Source organism: Andrographis paniculata, unplaced genomic scaffold, assembly GCF_009805555.1.
Source record: "Andrographis paniculata isolate CXL003 unplaced genomic scaffold, ASM980555v1 Contig57END, whole genome shotgun sequence".
Lineage (NCBI taxonomy): Eukaryota > Viridiplantae > Streptophyta > Magnoliopsida > Lamiales > Acanthaceae > Andrographis > Andrographis paniculata.
Genome location: NW_026137592.1, coordinates 3,156,878 through 3,178,097, shown reverse-complemented (window position 1 = coordinate 3,178,097; position 21,220 = coordinate 3,156,878). Strand labels below are relative to the sequence as shown.

General features: G+C 30.0%; 2 protein-coding genes across 4 annotated transcripts; both read right to left on the bottom strand.

Moving 5' to 3' along the window:
• Positions 1–62: 62 nt before the first annotated feature.
• Positions 63–7,589, bottom strand: LOC127257083 (lariat debranching enzyme). 3 transcript variants are annotated; one of them, XM_051283374.1, is made up of 10 exons: positions 7,360–7,589; positions 5,982–6,104; positions 4,834–4,991; positions 3,137–3,258; positions 2,693–2,886; positions 1,782–1,964; positions 1,559–1,677; positions 1,342–1,481; positions 399–494; positions 63–243 (listed from the first exon to the last, which is right to left on the bottom strand). In XM_051283374.1, the coding sequence occupies exons 2-10, from the start codon at positions 6,102–6,104 to the stop codon at positions 158–160; spliced, it is 1,221 nt and encodes a 406-aa protein (XP_051139331.1). In that variant the 5' UTR covers positions 7,360–7,589; the 3' UTR covers positions 63–157. The 3 variants fall into 3 exon arrangements, with proteins under 3 accessions (XP_051139331.1, XP_051139332.1, XP_051139333.1); XM_051283375.1 differs by having other exon boundaries at positions 7,381–7,589; XM_051283376.1 differs by lacking the exon at positions 7,360–7,589 and having other exon boundaries at positions 4,834–5,012.
• Positions 7,590–11,648: 4,059 nt separating this feature from the next.
• On the bottom strand, positions 11,649–19,221 carry LOC127257473 (probable beta-D-xylosidase 7). The gene is made up of 6 exons (XM_051283916.1): positions 18,789–19,221; positions 15,163–15,465; positions 14,672–14,841; positions 13,981–14,078; positions 13,089–13,856; positions 11,649–12,340 (listed from the first exon to the last, which is right to left on the bottom strand). The coding sequence occupies exons 1-6, from the start codon at positions 19,209–19,211 to the stop codon at positions 11,763–11,765; spliced, it is 2,340 nt and encodes a 779-aa protein (XP_051139873.1). The 5' UTR covers positions 19,212–19,221; the 3' UTR covers positions 11,649–11,762.
• Positions 19,222–21,220: the final 1,999 nt, after the last annotated feature.

Here is a 21,220-nt window from a genome sequence, read left to right as displayed (position 1 = left end):
TAAGGTATGCAGAAGAAACATGTTTTTTTTTTTTTTTTTTTTGGGGGGGGGGGGGGGGGGTGGAATTAGCACTTTGATAAGTTTTTTTCAACCTACGAAAGGTGTGAAGAAAAGAGCTATACCTAGACAAGGTGATGCATAATCTTCTTTGGTTATGTCAATTGTCATCATCGATTTCCTCCGGTTCATCTGCATCCTCAATATCATCGATTGGGATATCTTCATTGTCGTAAACCTTGGATTCTGCATTCGCAATGTGTTAAGATGTATTTGAATAGTGGAAGAATGGAGCCCTTATGGCTAAATGCTCATAATATGTATATATACACCTTACGAGTTGGAATAATTCACTAGAGAATTATATTTTTTCTAACATCAAAGATAAATGGATACTTTACCTTGTGATGGTTGTCCTGATTCAGCGGCTGCATCCAGACAGTATTGAAGTTCTAGTAGCTGCAAGAGAGCTTCTGTTTGGGGGTTTCGAATGTGTCCTACAGGATAAAAAAGACACCATCTTAGTCCGGTATGGATTTGGGTTCAACAGTTCTGACACATCCTTAACCTTTGGATCATTTAATTAACGGCTAGGATTCAATTGGGGACAACCTCTGACAATCATTCAATATGTGTGACTCACTCTTCAATACATATAACAAACTCCGAAAAGAAATCAAATCAACATGTGCAATTAAAGGCAAAAAATCAACCCCAGGAATGGGGTATTCAAATTCCAAAATTAATAAATCATTCAATACTGAATGCTGCCCATTTTATAGATATCAATTTTCTAATGTCACTTATCCATTAAAACAAGTAGAAATACCCATTCCATCTAAATCGATAAAACATTTAAGATAACCTGGTGCCCAATTCACAGATATGTATATACATACATATATATATATATATATACATATCATATCCTAAAGCCATTTAATATTAGAACAAAGATAGTGTACATTCAACAATCAACATCATCAAGCTATTCAAGAAAATCATTCACTAAGTACTAAAAAGCTCAGCAAAGTAGTTGTTACATTCAACAAATAATACGAAGTTATTAATTCCCATATTAACATTGGCCATAGTATTTATAATCAACGTCCTAAATTAATTCATCCCATAATCCAGATAGAAATATAAAAATTCAATAGATCTTCTGTTTTCTTAGGTTTTTCAAATAAATTCGCCGCTTCTATCATATGTTTTTCACGCACAAGTTTTTTTAGTACTACAAAGCTAATCACTGTTTCTCATTTATCAAATTATTTGTAAACGATAATATGTATTATTCATAGATTCAGATAACTTCTTCAGGCACTTAGTACTAACACTCACCAGAAGGAAGATTTTCAGCGAAGGATCGAGAGGGGTCATGGCATGGGGCAGTCCGCGCAAACTCAAATGGCTTTCCACCCTGGATTTGTATTTTATTCTTCACAAATCGGCGGCAATCTTCCAGTTCAAGCTTGGCATCACTATATATCAATAAAAATAGACAAATTTAGCAAATATTTAGCAATGTACATTTATTTTGGTATAGCCATAGACAGACCTATAATATGCAGGAACTCTAGTCCGAGGGAAGACTGGGTTAAACTTCCTTGTGATTGCAAGCCATTCTTCATCATAGTGAAGATCATAAGGACCCATCTCCGATTCAATTTCAATGACCTGTATCAATTAAAAAGCCAGCCAGCCAGCCAGCCGATCCCTGAGTTAATAATTTAGTTACAAAATTTGATATTCAAGATATGGTAGAAAAGATGAGTAACTACTTGCAAAAATTGTCGTCCAGGGAGACACTTATCCAGGGCAAGGAATCTTGTGGAAGGACCATTATCTCCATGTTGGACCAGAGCAGAAAATTTGCAGTGTAAATGTGCAGAAAACCAATAAGAAGGTCTCAACTTTGCCAATAATTCTGCTGCAGGTTGACTTCCCAGTTTTCCTTCCAGAATCTGAATTTAGTTCAAGATTTCATATCGAAAGAAAAGGGTAACACATATCCCCTTGAAAATCACAAGCAAAAAATAAATTGGCATCTATTGTGGAACAATTTGTCAGTAAAAAAAGAAATAAGTATGTATTGACAGGAGTTGAAGCAATTTGAAAATTGTGTAAAATACATACCTCCCCGCCTCATTACACTAAGGTTAAAATAGAAGTTAAAGCACTTAAATTACTACGTAATATATATTAGGCAGGGTGGTCTTTCTAAAAGACATCATAGGATCTCAGCATGAAAATCCCCACCCCTACACAGTAATGCAAGAAAATAATTTACATGGCACATGCAAATCTTTCTACCAAACAACAATCTAGGTGAGACTGTTTTTCAAAAGGTCACACATAAAATACTTATTTCTAATAAATGTGGTAGAGGTTAGATACAGAACCTTTCCAATACTATATTAGAATGACTAGCACCCACAAAAAAGTCCTGAGCTATATTAAAAAAAAAAAAAAAGTAAAATAAAAAGCATCATTTTATTTTTTTTTTATGATGTATGTGTGTGTGTGTTGACACAACCAACAAGAACCATCATTCAGAGCAATGTTACAGAACTTTCAGAATTATTTTGCATAGATACTGTCATGTAAGATTCATTAGAAGGGTTTTTAATGCAAATTTAGAGAAATGTAAGATCGATTAGCTGAGCACATTAACATGAGACATGTTTAGTACCTCTTGTTCAAAAAATGGTTTTCGGCGCAGTAGATTTTTCAGGTTTCCACAGTCAGTAATACCAACAGGCCAGTCATGAGAAAGAAAGATATCAATTGGTTCTTGAATTTGCATGAGCTTATGAACATCATATTCGCGAACATGATATATAGACCTAATATCCCGGTCATTGTAAGGCATCTTCTCATGATGTCCTGTTCATAAGATTAACATATACATTATACAAAACAGCCAATAAAAACTATAACTTGAAAACCAGCAAGCAGCAAGGAAATAAACTACAGACTATTCCTGGACATTTTCTTAACTTAGCTTTTCCAAACATCAATAAGCATAGCATCATAATAATTAATATTACATTAACTAATTTTTTCAATACACAAAATTTATTAATATCAAACATTAAAATGTGAAGAGGGACCAACCATTCGCTACTGCACCTACCTAAATAATAGTGAGGTGCCTTATATATTCCAGATAGTCCACCAATGCGAATGTTTCCAAATTTTATTACTCCTGCAAATCCTAGAAAGTAGATATTTGGTGCAGCCCATCCACCGTAGTATCTGAGTCGATAAGGATTAAGAAGTTCTCATTAATTTGATTAAGCAGGATGTATCCAGAGAAACAAATGTTCTAAATATTACCAATGTTTTAGTCTACCATCCTACAAGTTCAGATCACTGAATTACTGTGTTCAATTAAGACCAAGAAGAGAAATATTAGACTTAGAAGCAACCTAATCAAACAGAAAGGTTTAATATAAAACTCTTCCAGGTTTAAACTTAATGCAAATGTTTCCTGGTTTAGTGGAAATTCTTCGTATGACTTTAAACTCAAGCTAAATCATATCCATCTTCAATGCTGTTCTCAGTTTCATGTGGTGGCTGCTGAAAACAACAGAACATGGTACATTTTTATAAGGAAATTGTTCCAAATGAAAGGCTTAATATTTAGTAAACAATATTTGTGGTTATCTAGTATCCCAAATCTGTTTCAATGAACTTAGGATAGTAGTTCTATTTCCATCTTTAATACTATATTATCATTTTAGATTCAAGCACCCCTTTATAAGAAAAGCTACATTCTTATTTCTAGCAATCTAGATATATAGTAATCACATTCCAACACTCCTCTTTTCTTTTTCTATCGTTTCATTTCATTAGACTTCAAAGGATTTGCTAAGATTTGTATTCAATCACTATAAAACTACATGTTCTACTCCTACACAAAACACTAATCAGTAATCATAAATTGTTTATATTAGCGTCCAAGGTCATGAAGGCTGTTTTTGAAAATTCTTATTACATTGTGTTCTGTCTTCTTAAATTTTGCAAATCAATCTCTCAATGTCCCTTCATAAACATCACATCCAACACCATTTTCCAACATAATATTCAACTACTATTTCACCTGAAAAAATATCAAAACCAAAACACAGACACAAAAATAAATAATAAACCTTATTACATCATTATAGATTATTTTAGTATCAGTGAAGAAATCCACTGAAAGCTTTGATAATGTCTTGAAACAATTCCTACAAAGTAGAATACTGAATTGCATTGCATTCTTATTTGTTCTTGCATAAGTTCTTTAAAGGTTGTGACAGTTATAATACTTCACTGGTGTAGCATAATTTACCACTTGAAACAAAATTACTAGTTTGATCTTTTCTTTTTTAATTGTATTTTTTTAAGGGTAAAGGTAGATTTTCTGTATAGAAAGTTTGATTGAGAATTAGAGGTACGACCAAATAGATAACTCAAGTTTCCCTGGGCACCATGCTTAGCAAAGAAGTGTGCAACCCCATTTGCACTCTGGGGAATATGTTGAAAAGTGAAGGGAAACTTATCTATACAGAGGCGAAGCTTGATTATTTCCAAGTCCTACTTTTTAGTGTTTTTTTAGAAGGTATGAAGCAAGAAACTATTTTATTGCCTAAACCACACACAAAAGAAAAATCAGCATATTTCAAACCAAGACAAGAAGTCCACAATTACTAAAGCATAAAATTGATAAGGCGGTGATTGTAAAACCAAAATACCCATCCATTGTATCAACAATTATGCTTTAGGCAACAAAAACATAAATTTGCAGTCAATTCAATATGTATTACTACTGCAAATTATTGTACTCACAATTCCCAAAGGTAGTTGGATGCTTCATGATTACCACCAATGAATATAGTGGGAAATGGTGCAGTTTTCTCCCCCGAATAATACTTCCAAAATGACTTCATGCTTCGATACTTCTGTGGTACATTTAAGCTTTCTAGATCTTTTTCATTTCGAACAGCCTGATTGTTCACATATCAAATCTTCAAAATTACGTTAACTCTTTATCCCGCTTTGCAGGGTTGGGTATATAAGTTGCATAAAGATACTGAGAAATCTTCCATAACTTTGAAATAACATCAACCAAAAAAGACACAAGCACAACTAAAATTACAAAGAATTATTTTGTACATTCAAACATATTTGCTGAACTAAATGCATAGGATTCAATTACCAACATACAATGATAAACTAGCAACTTACTTACAGAACTAAATTATTCATTGTTGACCATATAAATAGCCATTAAGTAGTGTAAACTTAGGAAAGAATTTTTCGTCTGTATCTTTAAGATATATATATATATTTTTTGAATCTATATTCTTAATCTTGATTTTATGTTAGGCCTCTAATAGTATAGGTACCTTAATGTTGATTTTTTGTTTTGTACCTGAGTGAACATATTTGAACTTATGCATCTCATATTTCAAAACAACTTGATTGAATTTGTCAAAACATTTGGAGCCAAATCTTGCAGCACTCTTATGATTCCCACGGTGGCCATTCCTCATTAATGGCCAATGATCACAGAAAGATAGAAGCCATATTAGGGTTTGATGGGTAAATGGTGGCTCGAATACCATGCAATTAAAAAGGATTGCATCTTCCATTAACTGAATTTAAGTAATAATATGTGTAGAGTCAGGTTACCTAAACATGATGCAAATCAAGAATCTTATCCAAATAGACTTAAACAAGATAAATCTTACAGTGTATATATAATATACATAATTCTAATATAACAAAATGGGACATACTTTAGAAGACTTGTAAAAGTTGTAGAAGCCGTTGTTTAACACTCTTTTCCATGTTTACCATAAGGATTTTCATTAGTGTTCAACCTAGATAGTTGATGTTAAGTAATCACATAAAAGTGATGATTAATGATGACAGCAGAGATGAAACTACTTCAACAAGAATAGCAATAAGGGCAAATTATTCCAATAATGTACCTGAAAATCCCCACAACAAATCAGAAGATCAATCTTGACTTTTTCAACTTCTTGCAGGTGCAACAGAGTACCGTAGACATTATCCAAATCCCCATGCATGCAACCTTCAACAGCTATTCTCATCTGCAATATATTACATATTTACATCAGAAATAAGAGACATGGTGTGAGAATGGTCCATGAAAAGGAATGCAGACATAGAAAAGAACAAGAACATGAACAGTTTATCTGTAACTGATATGAACACACTGAAACAAATTATCACAACAAAGGAAGTTATTGAATGGAGTCCGAATCCCAATTGGGTCGAAATTCTGTAAAAGTTTATCTGCAGCATATCCTTACACCCAAAATTTAATCTTTAAGCATTTTGTTATTTAGCCTTTATTTTATATATATTTGGATTTCCACTAGGAGTTGGAATCCTAGTTAGATTAAAATTATTCCATGGAATTATGGTAATAATCGTTTAGCATTTTCTTTTTCTCTTTTTACCCCTACATAAAGAAAGATTTACCCAAAAGAACAATAAAATTGATTCTTTCAATTACTAAATTTTTAAATGTCCTAAGTTTTTGAAAGTCTAAATTTTTATGATTCTTTGAAAGGTTGAGGAATCCATTATGGGCTGTGCAATACCGGTGTTTGAAAAAAAAAACCACTAACAACCTAAACCTCAAGCTAGATATCTTTGCTCAACATAAAGTGAATTGGAACTACATAGAAGTAGGAATGAACTCTCTTGTTGATTATTAATCTAAAAATGATCGAAAAGACTCTTTCTGATTGGAATCTACCAAAATTCAGGTCTTCGATATCTATGTGGTGTTCATGCTTTCCAATCTAGTGAAGTGGATTATAGCCCTAAGCCCCTAACGCAAAATTTTTAAGTTTAGTTGTTTCAACAGGTCCCATCCTTCTGGAAGGCAGAGTACAACTACAATCAAATAACTCAATTAACCTATCCTTCCATTTTACGCTATGTTCATATGCATTAACAGTTAAGCGACTTTCCAGAGCTTCTTAGTTAATATCATTGTAGCTTAAGCTCAGAGTTTACACCAACCCTGTACTTAATCTTAGAGGAGCTCTTACGAACAAACAGAGTCAATTCAAAGTTTGAGTTTGTTCTCAGCCAAGATGAAGCCACTGACAGAATTTAGATGGTGAATAACTACTAAACTAAACTAGCTTCTTGACTCAATTCAGAATACAATTAACTTGACAAAACAATAATATGAATCTCAGGTAATGAACTCCACAGCATTCATTTTCATAAATAATATATAACACAAAAATTATCAGCCCTACAATGACAATTTCTGCAGCATAGGTTCTAGTGTAGGGCGTTGACGGACAGAGGGGAAAAAAAGCAAACCTCTTATTGGAATCAACTCACTCACGAGCTCTTCTTCTTCAAATGGCTTGGCGATTGCAGTAGCAAAGCCTCCCTGGTTTCGGCGGCTTCGGGCCTGCGTGCGTGTTTGTTTCTTTGGGTTTTGGATTCGGAAAGTCACTGTAGAAGAAGGAAAAAGAAGAAGGATGGAAGAGGAAGAAGAAGAAGATGGCGAGGGGAGGCTCGGGAGGGGGGCGGCAAGGTGTGACTTACATTTCAATATATTATAAATTAAAGGGAAAAAATAAAAAAAAATAAAAAAATGATTCTAATAACAATAAAGATCAAATTGGTCCCATTATAAAAAATTATCAAAGCTTTGGGTTTTGGTTAGATTGAAGTTGTCGGAGGTTTTTGGATTTTTGTAAATTTAAAAAAAAATAAAAAATTAGTATTTAATTTAAAATTTTATGAAAAATAAATAATATCAAATGAATAAAAATTAGTTGAGTAAACAAAATCTTACTCAATTTGGATTTTATTTTCCTTGGTTCTTTTCCTTCTCGCCAACCGTCGGTGCCCGCCGTGGTCATTAAGGAGTACAAGCTCCGGAGCAACGTGAAAAGCTTCGATCTAAACAAAGGAAACTCACCTGAGTATGACACACGGCCGTGTTTACCAAAACACTACTGTGTTCAAATTTCTGATGGAATGCTACATCAGATTTCTTAGGTCCATGTCAGAGTAGAGTTGCCGTTAATTTTTTCAATAGTATAATCAAAATGATTAAAATCTTTTACAACAGAATCTAAATTGATCAATTTTTTTTTAATAGTGTAATTAAAATTTATTGTTTTTATTCTTATTAGGACATTTTTATGAATTTTTTTTTCTCCAAAATTAAAATAGGGAAAATCAGAAAAAATCAGAACCAATATGAAAGAGAAAGTTTTAATGTCATTACAAAAAAATCATTAATTTTAATATCATTATAAAAATAAAAATAAAATTAATTAAATTTGAACATAACCTTTGGTATGAATATTCGGTAACAAATTTATCAAACAATACAATACGATTTTGTTACAAAACAACACAAAAGTAAAAAAAATCTATTATGAATATGATGGAGATGGTCAACCATGGGCGGATCTACATTATATCTGGTAATAGCACACACTACCAATAATTTTTATTTATAATTTAATAATTATGCAATCACTAAAAAATTAGAGTGTCACCACTTAAAATTTGAAATTGATTTTTATCCTAAAAATTTAGATAAACCGTTTAAATTTTAATATTCTTGATCTTCGGACAATGAATTTTGTTTGCCGTTGGGACTGAGTCAACTCTATGATATTGTCCGCTATGGGCTAAACCCGCACGAATTTGTTTTTAATATTCTCCAAAAAATTTCATACTAGTGAAGTTCACTTGGGATTTATAAGGTATGCAATTTTCTTCGCAACTTCCGATGTGAGACTTGGGTTTACACCCAACACTTTTAATAGCTCTCTTAGTTTTTCTTTTTTGTTTTTTTCTTTACCCACACAGGTATGCATAAGACGAAAATTTCATCCAATTCAAATACACACACCTACTTGAGATAGAATTCAGGATCCACTTGATCTACAAAGATTTTAACTAATAGCTTTGTTGATGTAGAAATTCAATAATATAAAGTAAAATTCCAAAAATATATTTCGAACTTGAAATAAAAAGGCGTAAGAGATCAGTAAAACAAAGTACATAAAAAGTTAGAAAATATGCGAATAATTGAAAAAATCTAAAAGCGTGATCCCCAATAATAAGACTTTTCATGAGATGATTGAAGATGTATGTCCATTCTCCATCAGATCACTTAAATAACGAATCGGTCTGAACCGTCTGAAACCGTCTCTCAGTTGGTTACCAAAATCATGCATTGAACCGTTGTCGTCTGTCGGTTACCCTGTCAGCACAACCGTCAGTTATTCTTTGTCAATCTCCTGCCGACACATGGTCAACTGTAACCTTAAACGACCAATTTGATAGTTCAAGTCGGTTCCTTCACAACCAACCGACTCAGCACTCAAATTCGGATAAACTCCTCATCCGATGAACCGACCGATCACATTTGATGGTCTGCCAATCAGTCCAACTGAAATTCACTCCATGAAGCAACCTGACCCATCACCGGGTCCACACTTTTTCCTTTTCTTCGGGCCTAAACCCTAATTTTCAATTTTTTGTACTTAACAAGCTTTGTTAGTTGTTTTCTTGACTCCACCAACTCAATCTATATATAAGAGAGAGTGTATCATGATTTTCTAATTGTATCATGATTTTCTAACGATGATAAAGTTGTGATGTTTAAGTAATGCATCGGAAATAAAGTTATATCTAAACGCTTTTTTATATGTTATAATTAATTCAATAATAATATTAAAAAAAAAAGTATGGATCCAAACTTAATGATCAATTTATTTGTTCATGTTCAATTATATCGTATTTATAAGTTTTCAATCAATGGTGATTGGAGTGAGATGATAGATTTGTTTGATTTTAAGGTTTTATTTGAATTTTAATTTAAATAACTTTTTAATATGATACTTATAAAAATAAATTATGTATTTTTATTGAAAATTACATGGACTTAATAGTTGTAATTTTTATTTGAATCCAAAACCAAACAAACCCTTTAGTAATGTAACTTTATTTGATACTTGTACAAATTATTTAACTTAATTTTTTTTTTTAAATATGGGAATCCGTAGCCGCTATTCATCTGGTGGGCTCGGGATAAAATCTCCGGTCGAACCTAATAGTTTGCAAACTAGGCACGACAAAGCAAGTCACTTTAGACGAATTATGTGTGACAGACAAGACGTGGAGGCGTCGGGGTTTGAACTTGCACGAGTCCATCCTCTCACACCAGGTCATCCTTCACGCGATTTGTACAAATTTATTATTAAACAAGTATTTCATAATTCATCCAAATTTAGATTTTCTTTTTATCATCAAAAAATATTTTTATTTTCTTTTTTATCAAAAAATATATTTTGTATTTTTTACTATGAAAGATAAATTGTGTGTTTGTTTAGTGAAATTATTTGAATAAATATTTTTATATTGTGAAATATAAAAAATTTATGTAAGTAATTTAAATAATTAGTGTATAATATATTAATTTTTTAAAAAATATATATTTTTTTTAAAAATTATTGAAAGAACACACCAAGACAAAATAATAATTATTATTCATTTTTTTTAAAATTCGGACTTATAGTTTTAATTGAAAATAAATATCAACAATTTTTTTAAAAAAAATTACTGTTCGTATTTTCTTGAAAAATCAAGCTAAATGCCCTATACCTATTGCTTACTCTTCACGGACTGATAGGTGCGCAGGTCTACTAAAGCAAGAGTATAAACAATTCTTGCTTATAAACATCTACATACATTCACTCTCTGTCTTCAAACACTATTTTTCAATTAAATTTCTCAAAAATAACAATAAATAATACAAAAAAAAAAACTATTTATAAAAGTTAAAATACCAAAAAAAATAAAATATTCAAATATTCATTATAAAAAGTAAAGAAAAATCAAATATTCAATTTAAAATAATACTTCATCAGTTCAGCTAACTTGTCCATCTTATCTGGAGAATAATATTATATAATTAATAAGTAATTAAGAAATTTATTAGTAAAAATAATTATGATATAATAAAATAGTTATATGTTAAGATTAACATGAATAAATACTTTAATCAAAATAGAAAAATTATAGATAATTGATTTTTAATATATGATTAAAATATATAATTATATTTCAAAAAAATGGAACAAATTATGTGGGACGGATCGAAATAGAAAGAGTTGACAAATTATGTGGGACGAAATGAGTATATTATATATTTTGCACACAATTTCTTAATAAAAAAAAGGCAAAATTGTCCATAACTCTCTTGTGATTTCGGAATTCAACATAAATCCACCATTTACTTTAAAAATTGTATTACGTCCCTTTATATTTTGAAAAATATTACATGAAACCTCGCTGTAATTTTAAAACTCAACGTAAATCTTCACTCTACTTTAAAAAATTGCACCTATACTTTAAAAAATATTGCGTGAAACCCCTTCGCCATGTAAAATATACAAATAGGAAATCATTTTTACAAGAGAGTTTTCGATAAAATTTTTGTAATTATCGAATTTATTTCGATAAATTATTTTGATATCGAATTTTAATTTTCGATAATTATTTGATATTCTCGTGATATTATAATTTGATAACATATTGTAGGTCAATTAAATAACTAAGTTATGAACTAAGAAACAAGAACAATACAACAACATATTCATCTTTAAAAACAAGTTTTGCAAATCCAAGCATAGAAAACTTTATTTTCGAACATTGCAATAAGTCCCTACCAAAAATCAACAATTTTTTCCTCAAATGTTAACATTGATAGGGTACTTTTCATCGCCCACCGTTAAATAACGATCGCCGGATTCAACAACGAGAGTTCCTTCATTTGTCCCTCGGCTAAAATGGTCACACGGGCTCACTTCAAACTCAACATTGGCCTTCTCATTTGCGCCCAAACTCACAGTTTGAAACCCGACCAATTGTTTCACCGGATTTTCTTTATTACTTGTCCGAGCATGACTTGCAAATAGAAGAACGGGATGCTTACCGGGCATTGTCCCTTCATTACCAACTCTAACAATGACGGAAAACTTTGTCTTCTCACATGTCTCCGAACCAATATTTTCGACGGATATAAATTCTGTATTTGTTTCATGTTGATTGGTAGTAGTGAAATCTAGTTTACTTTGAGTGACCGAAGCGAACTTGTACGTGTAGTTGGAGTAGCTAAGACCATAGCCAAAATCGAAAACCGTTTTGCCTTGGTAGAATCTATAAGTTCGACCTGGATAGCCCGTACGAGGATCCGGCCTCATTCTCATATCCGTCATCGGAATTTTGATGAAATCTTTTGGGTACCATGTTATAGGCAATTTTCCTCCTACATAAAACAAAATGTGTAGAGAAATATAACATGCGATATTGTAATTAAATAAAAAATGTAAATTTTTCGAGTGAAATTTTATCTGTTTAGACAAAAGAATTTTGAGAATTTTGAGGTTTTAGAAAGTTAGAAGTAGTAAAAAAAATGAGTATTTGATGTGATTAGAGCTGTACAACAAATCAACAGTTCTCGAGTTTGGCTCGATTCGGTTCGTTTGAGCTCGCTAAGAGCTCCTTCGTTGAGCTAAATGAATCGGACACGAACATAAATTTTAGCTCATTATGTTCACGAACGAGCTCAAGTGTTCGAGAACGTTCGACAGTATTTATTATAAAATTTTAATTAATAATTTTATATTTAATAAGTATATATATCTTTAAAAATATTATATTTTATTCTATTTTTATTTAAATTTATTAATAAAAATTATAATTATTATTAATTGAATTTAAAATTTATGAAAAATTAAATAAATTAAATTAAATTTCTCCTAACGAGCCGAGCTAAAAAAAAAAAAAAATTTAGCTCGTTTCTCTTAACGAACGAACACGAGTCGAGCTGAAGTCCTTAATGAGCCGAGCTCAAACATGACAAGCTCGACTATGTTCGGCTCGTTTACCGTTCTAGATGTGATGTTTTTAAAAAAATTGAATAGTATTAAAGTCTTCAAAGCTATTATTGTGAACAGAATAACTCAGAAAATTTCTATATGCATCTTGAAGAACATAAGATTTGAGGAACATACCGGGATTGTGGTCTCCAAATATGACTTGTGCAATCGCTCTCCCTCCGGCTTGCCCGGGATATCCCGCCCATAAAATGCTACCGATTTTCGGGTCATTCTTGGCGAATGATATATCGATCGGGCCTCCACAAAGCATCACTAATACGACGGGCCTTTTGGAAACTCTTGCAATGCTCGTTACAAGGCTTTGTTGCTCACCCGGTAGCACCAAATCCTCGCGGTCGTGATCTTCACTTTCACGATCTTGATTGAGTCCCATTACAAGCACGACATAGTCTGCTTTTTTTGATATTTTGATCGATTGTCCTAAGGCAACTGACGTGCAATTAATGGTGTTGCAACCTGGATGGAAGCTCGTTTTGTCCATATAACTTTTTAGCCCTTCGAGGGGCGTGACGGTCTTGCAAGGGGGCCCGGCATAGTTCCCCACGAGGGTCTTAGCTACATCGGCGTTAGGACCAATAACGGCGAGAGACGAGGTTTTTGTCTTAGACAATGGAAGAAGATTCCCGGAGTTCTTTAAAAGGACAATGCTATGGAGAGCAGCTTCAAGGGCCAAATCGTCGTGTTCTTGCGTGCAAATGTCCTTTCGCCCGAGCTTTCCATAATTCGGATTCTTTTTTGGATTGCCGTCGAAAAGGCCTAACCTTATCCGCACCGAGAAGAGATTGTGAAGAGCTCTATCTATGTCGGATTCGGACACCTTGCCCTTTTGGACGGCTGATTTTGTGTGGTTTTTCAAATAAGAACCACAATTGACATCCATGCCTGCATTTTTCAAGTTTGGTAATAGATGTGTTCTGCTTATTTTAAATAGTATATTTTTATTGAAAATTAAGTTAGATAAATATCGATGTCATTCTTGCAACATCAACACCGTTTATATACTCACCCGCTTTTAGGACATCCGCAACGGCCTCTTCATGCGATTTTGCGTACTTTTGCTTCTCGTATAGGAGTGAGACCGCATCACAATCCGATGTTATATACCTATTTTATTTTTATTTTTTTGAATAATAATTATCGAAACAATTAAATTTAAAATTGAGAGAGAAAAAGAAAAAAAAGAAGAAGATACAAGGATTGTTAGACCTTCATAAAAAACTATTTTTCCTTGCATGACTCAGCACAATAATATGTGAGAACAAATAAATTAAGAAATAAATATTAGGAATAGTCGATAACAATTACAATTTAAAAGAGGACGTTAGAACACATGTGATTATTTATCTTTAGTATGATAGTATTTTTTTTATTTTTTTTCCTTAAAAGAAAATTTACATACATTGTATATTTTTTATTTAAATATCACATTTACTGTTAATTTCACATCAATATTTTTTTTAAAAAAAAATGAAAATTAATTTAAAATACTAAAATAAAACTAAAATACTAGCAAACACACCCTCATAGGTGCACTTCTTCCATCCAAATCTATTTATTATTATGTCTATTTTGAAATATTTCAAAATATTTGTAACTTTATATATATATATATATATATCAAAATTATATCATCTAAAGGCTGCAATAGAACAAAAATTTGCAAAAAAATTAGGACAAAAGTAGTATAAATTAATTACCCTTGGAATCCCCAGTCGCCACGGGCAGTCTTGGTTAAAAGATTGTAATCGGCACAATTTGGGACTCCATTGACGCGGTTGTACGCACACATAATCCCACTGGCTTGCCCTTCCTCGACACAACTTTTAAACGGAGGTTGATATGTGTCCGCCATGTCTTGTTTTGTGACCTACAAATATTTAAATTTTCTTTACATACATATTTTTTGAAGTTTTGTCGCTATTAATCTAACAACTTTTTCAATAATAAAAATACATATTATATCAAATATCTTTTTTTATAAAATATTGCACTAAAACATCGAAAAAACTCTATCTAATCAGAACATTAAACTTGACATCATTAACATTCTGCATACTTGTATTACAAAAAATTGTAGGGAAAAAAATAAGATTGTACTTTTAAAATCTAACTTATTTGTTTTCAATTTAGCATCATATATAACGAAAATTATAGTTTTCAAATATAAATAAAGTCGAGGAAATTTTACCAGAGCATTGAAAGTGAATCGATTTATTCCTTTCCAGCTATCTAGATCGTAAGCGGTGAGATGCTTACAACAAGCAGAAACTTGTAAATGACCATCTTTAAGGCCATCGCCTTGATATGTGTCGCCTTGAATTCCACGCACAAACGATACAGCGTATCGGCTAGTGACCAAAGGATCTTCGCCGGGGGTCTCTTGGCCTCGCCCCCACCGCGGATCGCGAAAAATATTAATGTTTGGCGACCAAAATGTAATTCCATTTGCCTCGCCCTCGTTATATATCGCCCTCGCCTCCTTTCCGGTAGCCTAAAAAATACATTCTTAGATTAACATTTTAAAATCTTTTAAAAAAATAGTAAATTAGCAAAACTTATAATTAATATTCACAAAATAAAATGTTGCAATATAGTTTATGGTTTAATTTGATCTATCGACTAATCTTTCATGGTAATTTTTATACTATTAGGGAGTATTATCATGTGAAATTTTAAATTTTTTTTTCTTGAATAAATAATTACTTGAACTAAAATTATTTATACTATATATATTTCAATTATGTATAAAATCTATTGATTTTTATTTTTTTTGGAATTTGTTCATCCAACATATAAATACATCTAAATAATATTACCAAAAAATACAATATATAAAGTTAATAATTCAAAAAAAAAAGTAAATAATTCTATACAAAAATTATTAATTATATTACCGACATATTTTCCATGCATAAAATTAAAAACACTAAACAAACATGTTCAAACCACCTAATATTGTCTATAATTACATGAGGTTTGATTATTTGTAAAATACTATATAATTTAATAAATATTAAATAATATTTCAAAGTAAACAAAAATATATACAAATTATAAGAATTATGACATATATAACTTGTACAACATATATGTTGGGATACTATTGTGTAGATGCATTTAAAATGAAGAATTCGCAGCTGCTACCCGAAAGTGTCGGGTAGCGCACTGGGTAAATCAATCATATGTGGCAGGTGATCTGAGGCGTTCGGGGGTTTGAACTCATGACCTCAATGTCACTAATCCAACCCCTACACCACCAGGTCATCCCTTACGAGACTTATTATAATTCTATTTGATGTACGGCCCAGTTGATTTCTAACTATGAAGTTAAATGTGAAAATGTCTATTTATCCAAAATGTACGGCAAGCAAGTGGACACTACAGAAAAATAGGGGAGGCAATTTGGACCCGATCCGATTTTAAATTGTGTTGTACCGGTATGGCCTAGTTATAAACTAGACCCGAAAAGCTAGGCCCGAGCATAACCCGATTTGAAAGGATCAATCCTTTATTTATTTATTTTTCTTTAAATTAATTTAATCAAATAAAACAAATGAGACAACAATTTAATTAATGGGTCATGGTTTAATTTTTATCATTATTTCATTAATGAATATATATATATATAAATATATTAACTTTAAAATATTACCTTTAAAGAACTGGGCAAGCATGTCCCGAAAAATTTTGAATCTAATTTTGGAAACTCCAAAACAACAACAATATGCATGTTTTATTATAAAAATATATATATATATTTCATAGAAGTTAATCAAAATATATTTCTAATTCTCTACTTAAATATGTGAACTCCCCTAGGTAAATCAATAAGTTAATTCAAATAAATGTATAATTTCAATATATAATTGAATTGTTTACATGTTTTATGTTTTCAATATGCTTTTGACTTGACTATTAATATCTGAAATGTTAATTTTAAATTGAATTTTTATAGTATATTTGGTATATTTTTATTTAAGATATTATATTTAAAGTACTATTATTAAAAATAAATAAATACAAACAAATTGGTAATATTCCATTAAAAATAAATAAATACAAACAAATTGGTAATACTCCCTCAGTTTATTTTCTAATATCCTAAGTGATATTTATACGTTTTTTTAAGTAATTAGTTTTTTTTGTTGTAAATTGACAAAATAATCATTTATTTTGTATATAGATATAAAAAAGATAAATAAAGTAAAGGTAAAAAGATAAATTTTATGTATAAAAATATAAAAAAAACAATCATTTTTAAACGTTACAAATAGAAAAATAAGACATTAGTTTGTAGACGAAGACTAAGACATTAGTTTATGGACGAAGAGTAGGAGTAAATTTTGGTCAATCCTTAAGTCGAGAATGGTCTCCCACATTGGATTATAATATACTACAATGTTGTTATATAATAATATCTCTCAAATATCACACATACCATGTGAATGTGTGGGGTTTATTTATTTAGTGAGATGGTTTGAAGAGATTTTATATATATATATATATAATTATGTAAATAATATAAAAATAATAAATATATGTAATATATTAATTTATTTTTAAAAAAAAAATTTAGGAAATGTAATATTAAAAAAAAAAAAAAAACACACCCATGAAATTTTTATAATTTTAATTTTGTTTCAGTCATACAGAATATATATATATATATATATAGATTAAACCTTTTTTTAATAAAATAATTTAGTATGGGCAGGCCCAGCCTATGACGAGGCTGGAGACAAAGAGAGATTCAATAATTAATATTTGAAAAGAAAAAAGTTCTAGAGATTGATGCTTTTTATTTATTTTAATTTATTTTTTTTTTTGTCCCTACAACAAAAAAATAATTGAGCTAAAGTCACGGATAAGATATCCTTAAATAATACGAATTTTATTTTCTACCCACAAGATTCCTTTCCTTAAATATATATTGGAAACATTAATTAACATTATTAAAAATAATTAATTTGTACTTACACATCAATTTTTTATTTTTTATTATTATTTTTTTTGACATATATAACATACGGTCTATACATAATACTATAGTATTGAATTTAAATATGAACCAAGTGGTTTAATTTTTTTTTATCATTTTTCAAAGATAGAGATCCGATCTCAATTTTGTATGATCCATTTTCAATATTTCTTTATACATCTCTAAATAAATCATTTTCAAATTTTTATAAATATATAATTAATTTAAATTTATTTTTTTATTAAAAATATATGTCTATTCCGAAAACACATTCAAACATCATCCCATTCATCCGTTTATATATATATATATATATTGAAAACCACATTATATAGTAAAAAAAATCACTGCAAAAAAATAATATATTTGTAATAGAATTTCGTCCCTAAAGTTCACGCAGTTAACGTAATTTTATTTCTAATTTCGTCTCTAATGTCATTAGTAACGGAAAAAGTAAATTTAGAGACAAAAAAGTTTTATTACAAAAACAATTTTTCCTTGTAGTGAAATTAAACAAATTTTGGAGTTGATTTTTTTATGATTTCAAATACTTCAATTCGTTAAATTTTCAATAAAAATATATTATTTTATACAATATCGTATCAAAATACTACTTAAATAAAAATTGCAGCCAAACTAAAATTCTTCTACAAAATGCTATATTCCAAAGTTCATTTGATATTCTAAATTTATACATTTTCAAGATTAAAACATTTATTATACACTACAATATATTAGATAAACAATTAGTATTAAAGACAATAATTTTTTTAAAAAAATATCACATTAAATACCGAAAAAAAAAAAAGCAATTTAAAAAAAATAAAAATAAAAACCTTAGCGATGCGATACCAAAGATCAGAATCGAAGGAGGAGGCGGTGAGGATGACTTGAGGGTAGCTAGTGGCGGCGCGTATCGTTTCATTGAACATCACGCCGGTCTCGACGCCGTGTGCGTAGGCGACGCCGTGGAGCGCCTCGGACCACCATTGGTAGTACGGGACGCCGAGGCGCGGAACGGCGGCGGCTTGGTTGACGAGTTGGGAGATTTTCTCGTCGAGAGTTAGGCGCGCGACGAGGTCGCGGGCACGGTCGGAAATCGGACGGCGGGCGTCGCAAAATTGGTAGGAAGAGGTGGATGGAATGGAGGGGTCACAAGAAAATGGAGGTTTGGTGGATGAATGAGCTTTGCCAACAAAAAGGAGGAAGAAGAAGATAGAGCATAGGACAAGTGTGGGCATGTCTAATTCTCCCTTCATTGTTTTAGGAGAAAAGTGAGAGTTGAAGTTTTAGTATATATATATATATATATATATATATTAGGGTGTGTTTGGTTTGGAATTACTCTCTCCTCGTCGTGTATATTTATGTTCATTTGATCGGGCACGAGTTTTAAAAAAAAATGAGTAAAAGTATAAAAAAATTTATAGTAAAAAATATAGAAAATATGGTATTTTTTACTATAAAAAAAATAAGAATAAATTTGGATTGCAACCAAAAAAAAAAAAATGAAAAAAGTAAGAACAAATTTGGATGATAGGAAGCAGCGGTTTGATACAATATTTTTGAAATAAAATCATAGTACTATGATTTTATTGAGAATTGTGACTAAAATACCTTTCATCAGTCACTTTATCTTTGTATTATTGTATTTAACAATAAAAATATTTTTATATTTATATAATTTTTTGTACAAATGTCATTCTATTAGTATTATAAGACACTAATGAAAGTATTTTTGCAATTTTTTCTTAATTTTTACTATGTTTTGATATAATAATTAATATTCAAATATTAACACACAAAAAATAAACGAGACCTTATAGCCGGACGGAACCAGCAAAGATTCAAATCACAACCACGTTTATCTATATATATATATATATGTCATTATAACTTACCCCACACCTATACTCACTTTTAAGCAACTTGGGGGTGGGGTGGGTTGTAGGGGCTAAAATAAATTTGTTTGTTTGTAAGTTTTTAATTATTTTTTGACTCAAAATTTTGGGATTTGTTTGATTTGCTCTTCGAACTCATTTTATTATTTATTTTATATACTAGATTTTAATAAAAATGTAGAACCTTTTTTTATAAAATATAATATCTAAATACTATTTAAATTAAAATTAAAACAAAATTTTCTGGTGTGTTCGTTTTGTGATATAATTTAAAAGGAAATTTTTTTATGATGAAGTATGAAAAAATATATAAATAATATTAAAATAATAAATATATATAATATATTAATATTTTTGAGAAATGTGTGTGTGGTTTTTATGTTTTTTTTTTTTTTTTTTTTTTGGTAAAAGTCACATTTTACATAAATACAAAACTAGACAAACCATTCTGATAAAATAAAAAATAAAAATAATAACAACTAAACAAACCATTTGTTATTCGTACTAATTTGGAATGTTTTATGACTTTTGTAACTTTATTTGCATACAATTTTTTTTTCCACCCTAATTATCATAAAAATAATTTAAATAAAAAGTACTGAAAAAAAAAATATATATCTATCAAAATTATAACACCTAATATACCATGGCAAAAGTAAAAATAGTTTAGTGTGTTTTTTGGCATGATTTCTTTTATATTATAAAAAAAATACAATATATACAAGTTAGCATAATATATCTAATATATATTATCTGTTTGCAAAAATAATAATTAAATATAAAATACAATTTTCATCTCATAAGATAGGTACTATTTGTGTTTTGCGTTATTTTACAGTAAAATTTTTTTTTGTATTTGTATAATTTACTCCAAAAATATTATTGCATTTATATTAAAAGAGACTAATAGAGGTATTTTGTCATTTTCTCTTAATTTGTATTACATACTGATATAATAATTAATATTTAAAAATTTATATACAAAAAGTTCATAGTACTCTTCTTTTGTGGGACGAATAATATTATTTTTTTATCACTAATAAAATTCTCTACATTGAGTAAAAAAAACAGGATTCATTCAAAACACAAGTGAAGAGGGAATAGAGTATAATACATTTTCTTTCAAAAATATTGGTTTCATTTGAAGGATTTTGGAATTTTATTTTTATTTTTTAATTATATATATAAGAATGAAGATGTAATGCTCCTTTCGTCTCATAAGAAGGACATTATTTTTTATTTTTGTCTGTTTCGAAATAAGAGTATTATTTTTTAATTTAGTAATTGCGCTACCTACCGAACGTAATTAATACCCTTATAACTTTCAATATTGCACCAATGTTGTTACATTTATATCACAGAATCTA

What these genes read in the sequence shown, in the direction of transcription:
- LOC127257083 (XM_051283374.1), bottom strand. Translation starts at nt 6,104, where the DNA reads ATGAGAATAGCTGTTGAAGGTTGCATGCATGGGGATTTGGATAATGTC. An exon ending in TCCAACTACCTTTGGGAATT is followed by an intron (nt 3,259 to 4,833) that starts GTGAGTACAATA and finishes TTATCGACTCAG; the next exon opens with ATACTACGGTGGATGGGCTG. An exon ending in AACCATTTTTTGAACAAGAG is followed by an intron (nt 1,965 to 2,692) that starts GTACTAAACATG and finishes AACTAAATTCAG; the next exon opens with ATTCTGGAAGGAAAACTGGG.
- LOC127257473 (XM_051283916.1), bottom strand. Translation starts at nt 19,211, where the DNA reads ATGAAGGGAGAATTAGACATGCCCACACTTGTCCTATGCTCTATCTTC. An exon ending in TGCGGATGTCCTAAAAGCGG is followed by an intron (nt 13,857 to 13,980) that starts GTGAGTATATAA and finishes TGAAAAATGCAG; the next exon opens with GCATGGATGTCAATTGTGGT. An exon ending in ATTTGGAGACCACAATCCCG is followed by an intron (nt 12,341 to 13,088) that starts GTATGTTCCTCA and finishes TGTTTTATGTAG; the next exon opens with GAGGAAAATTGCCTATAACA.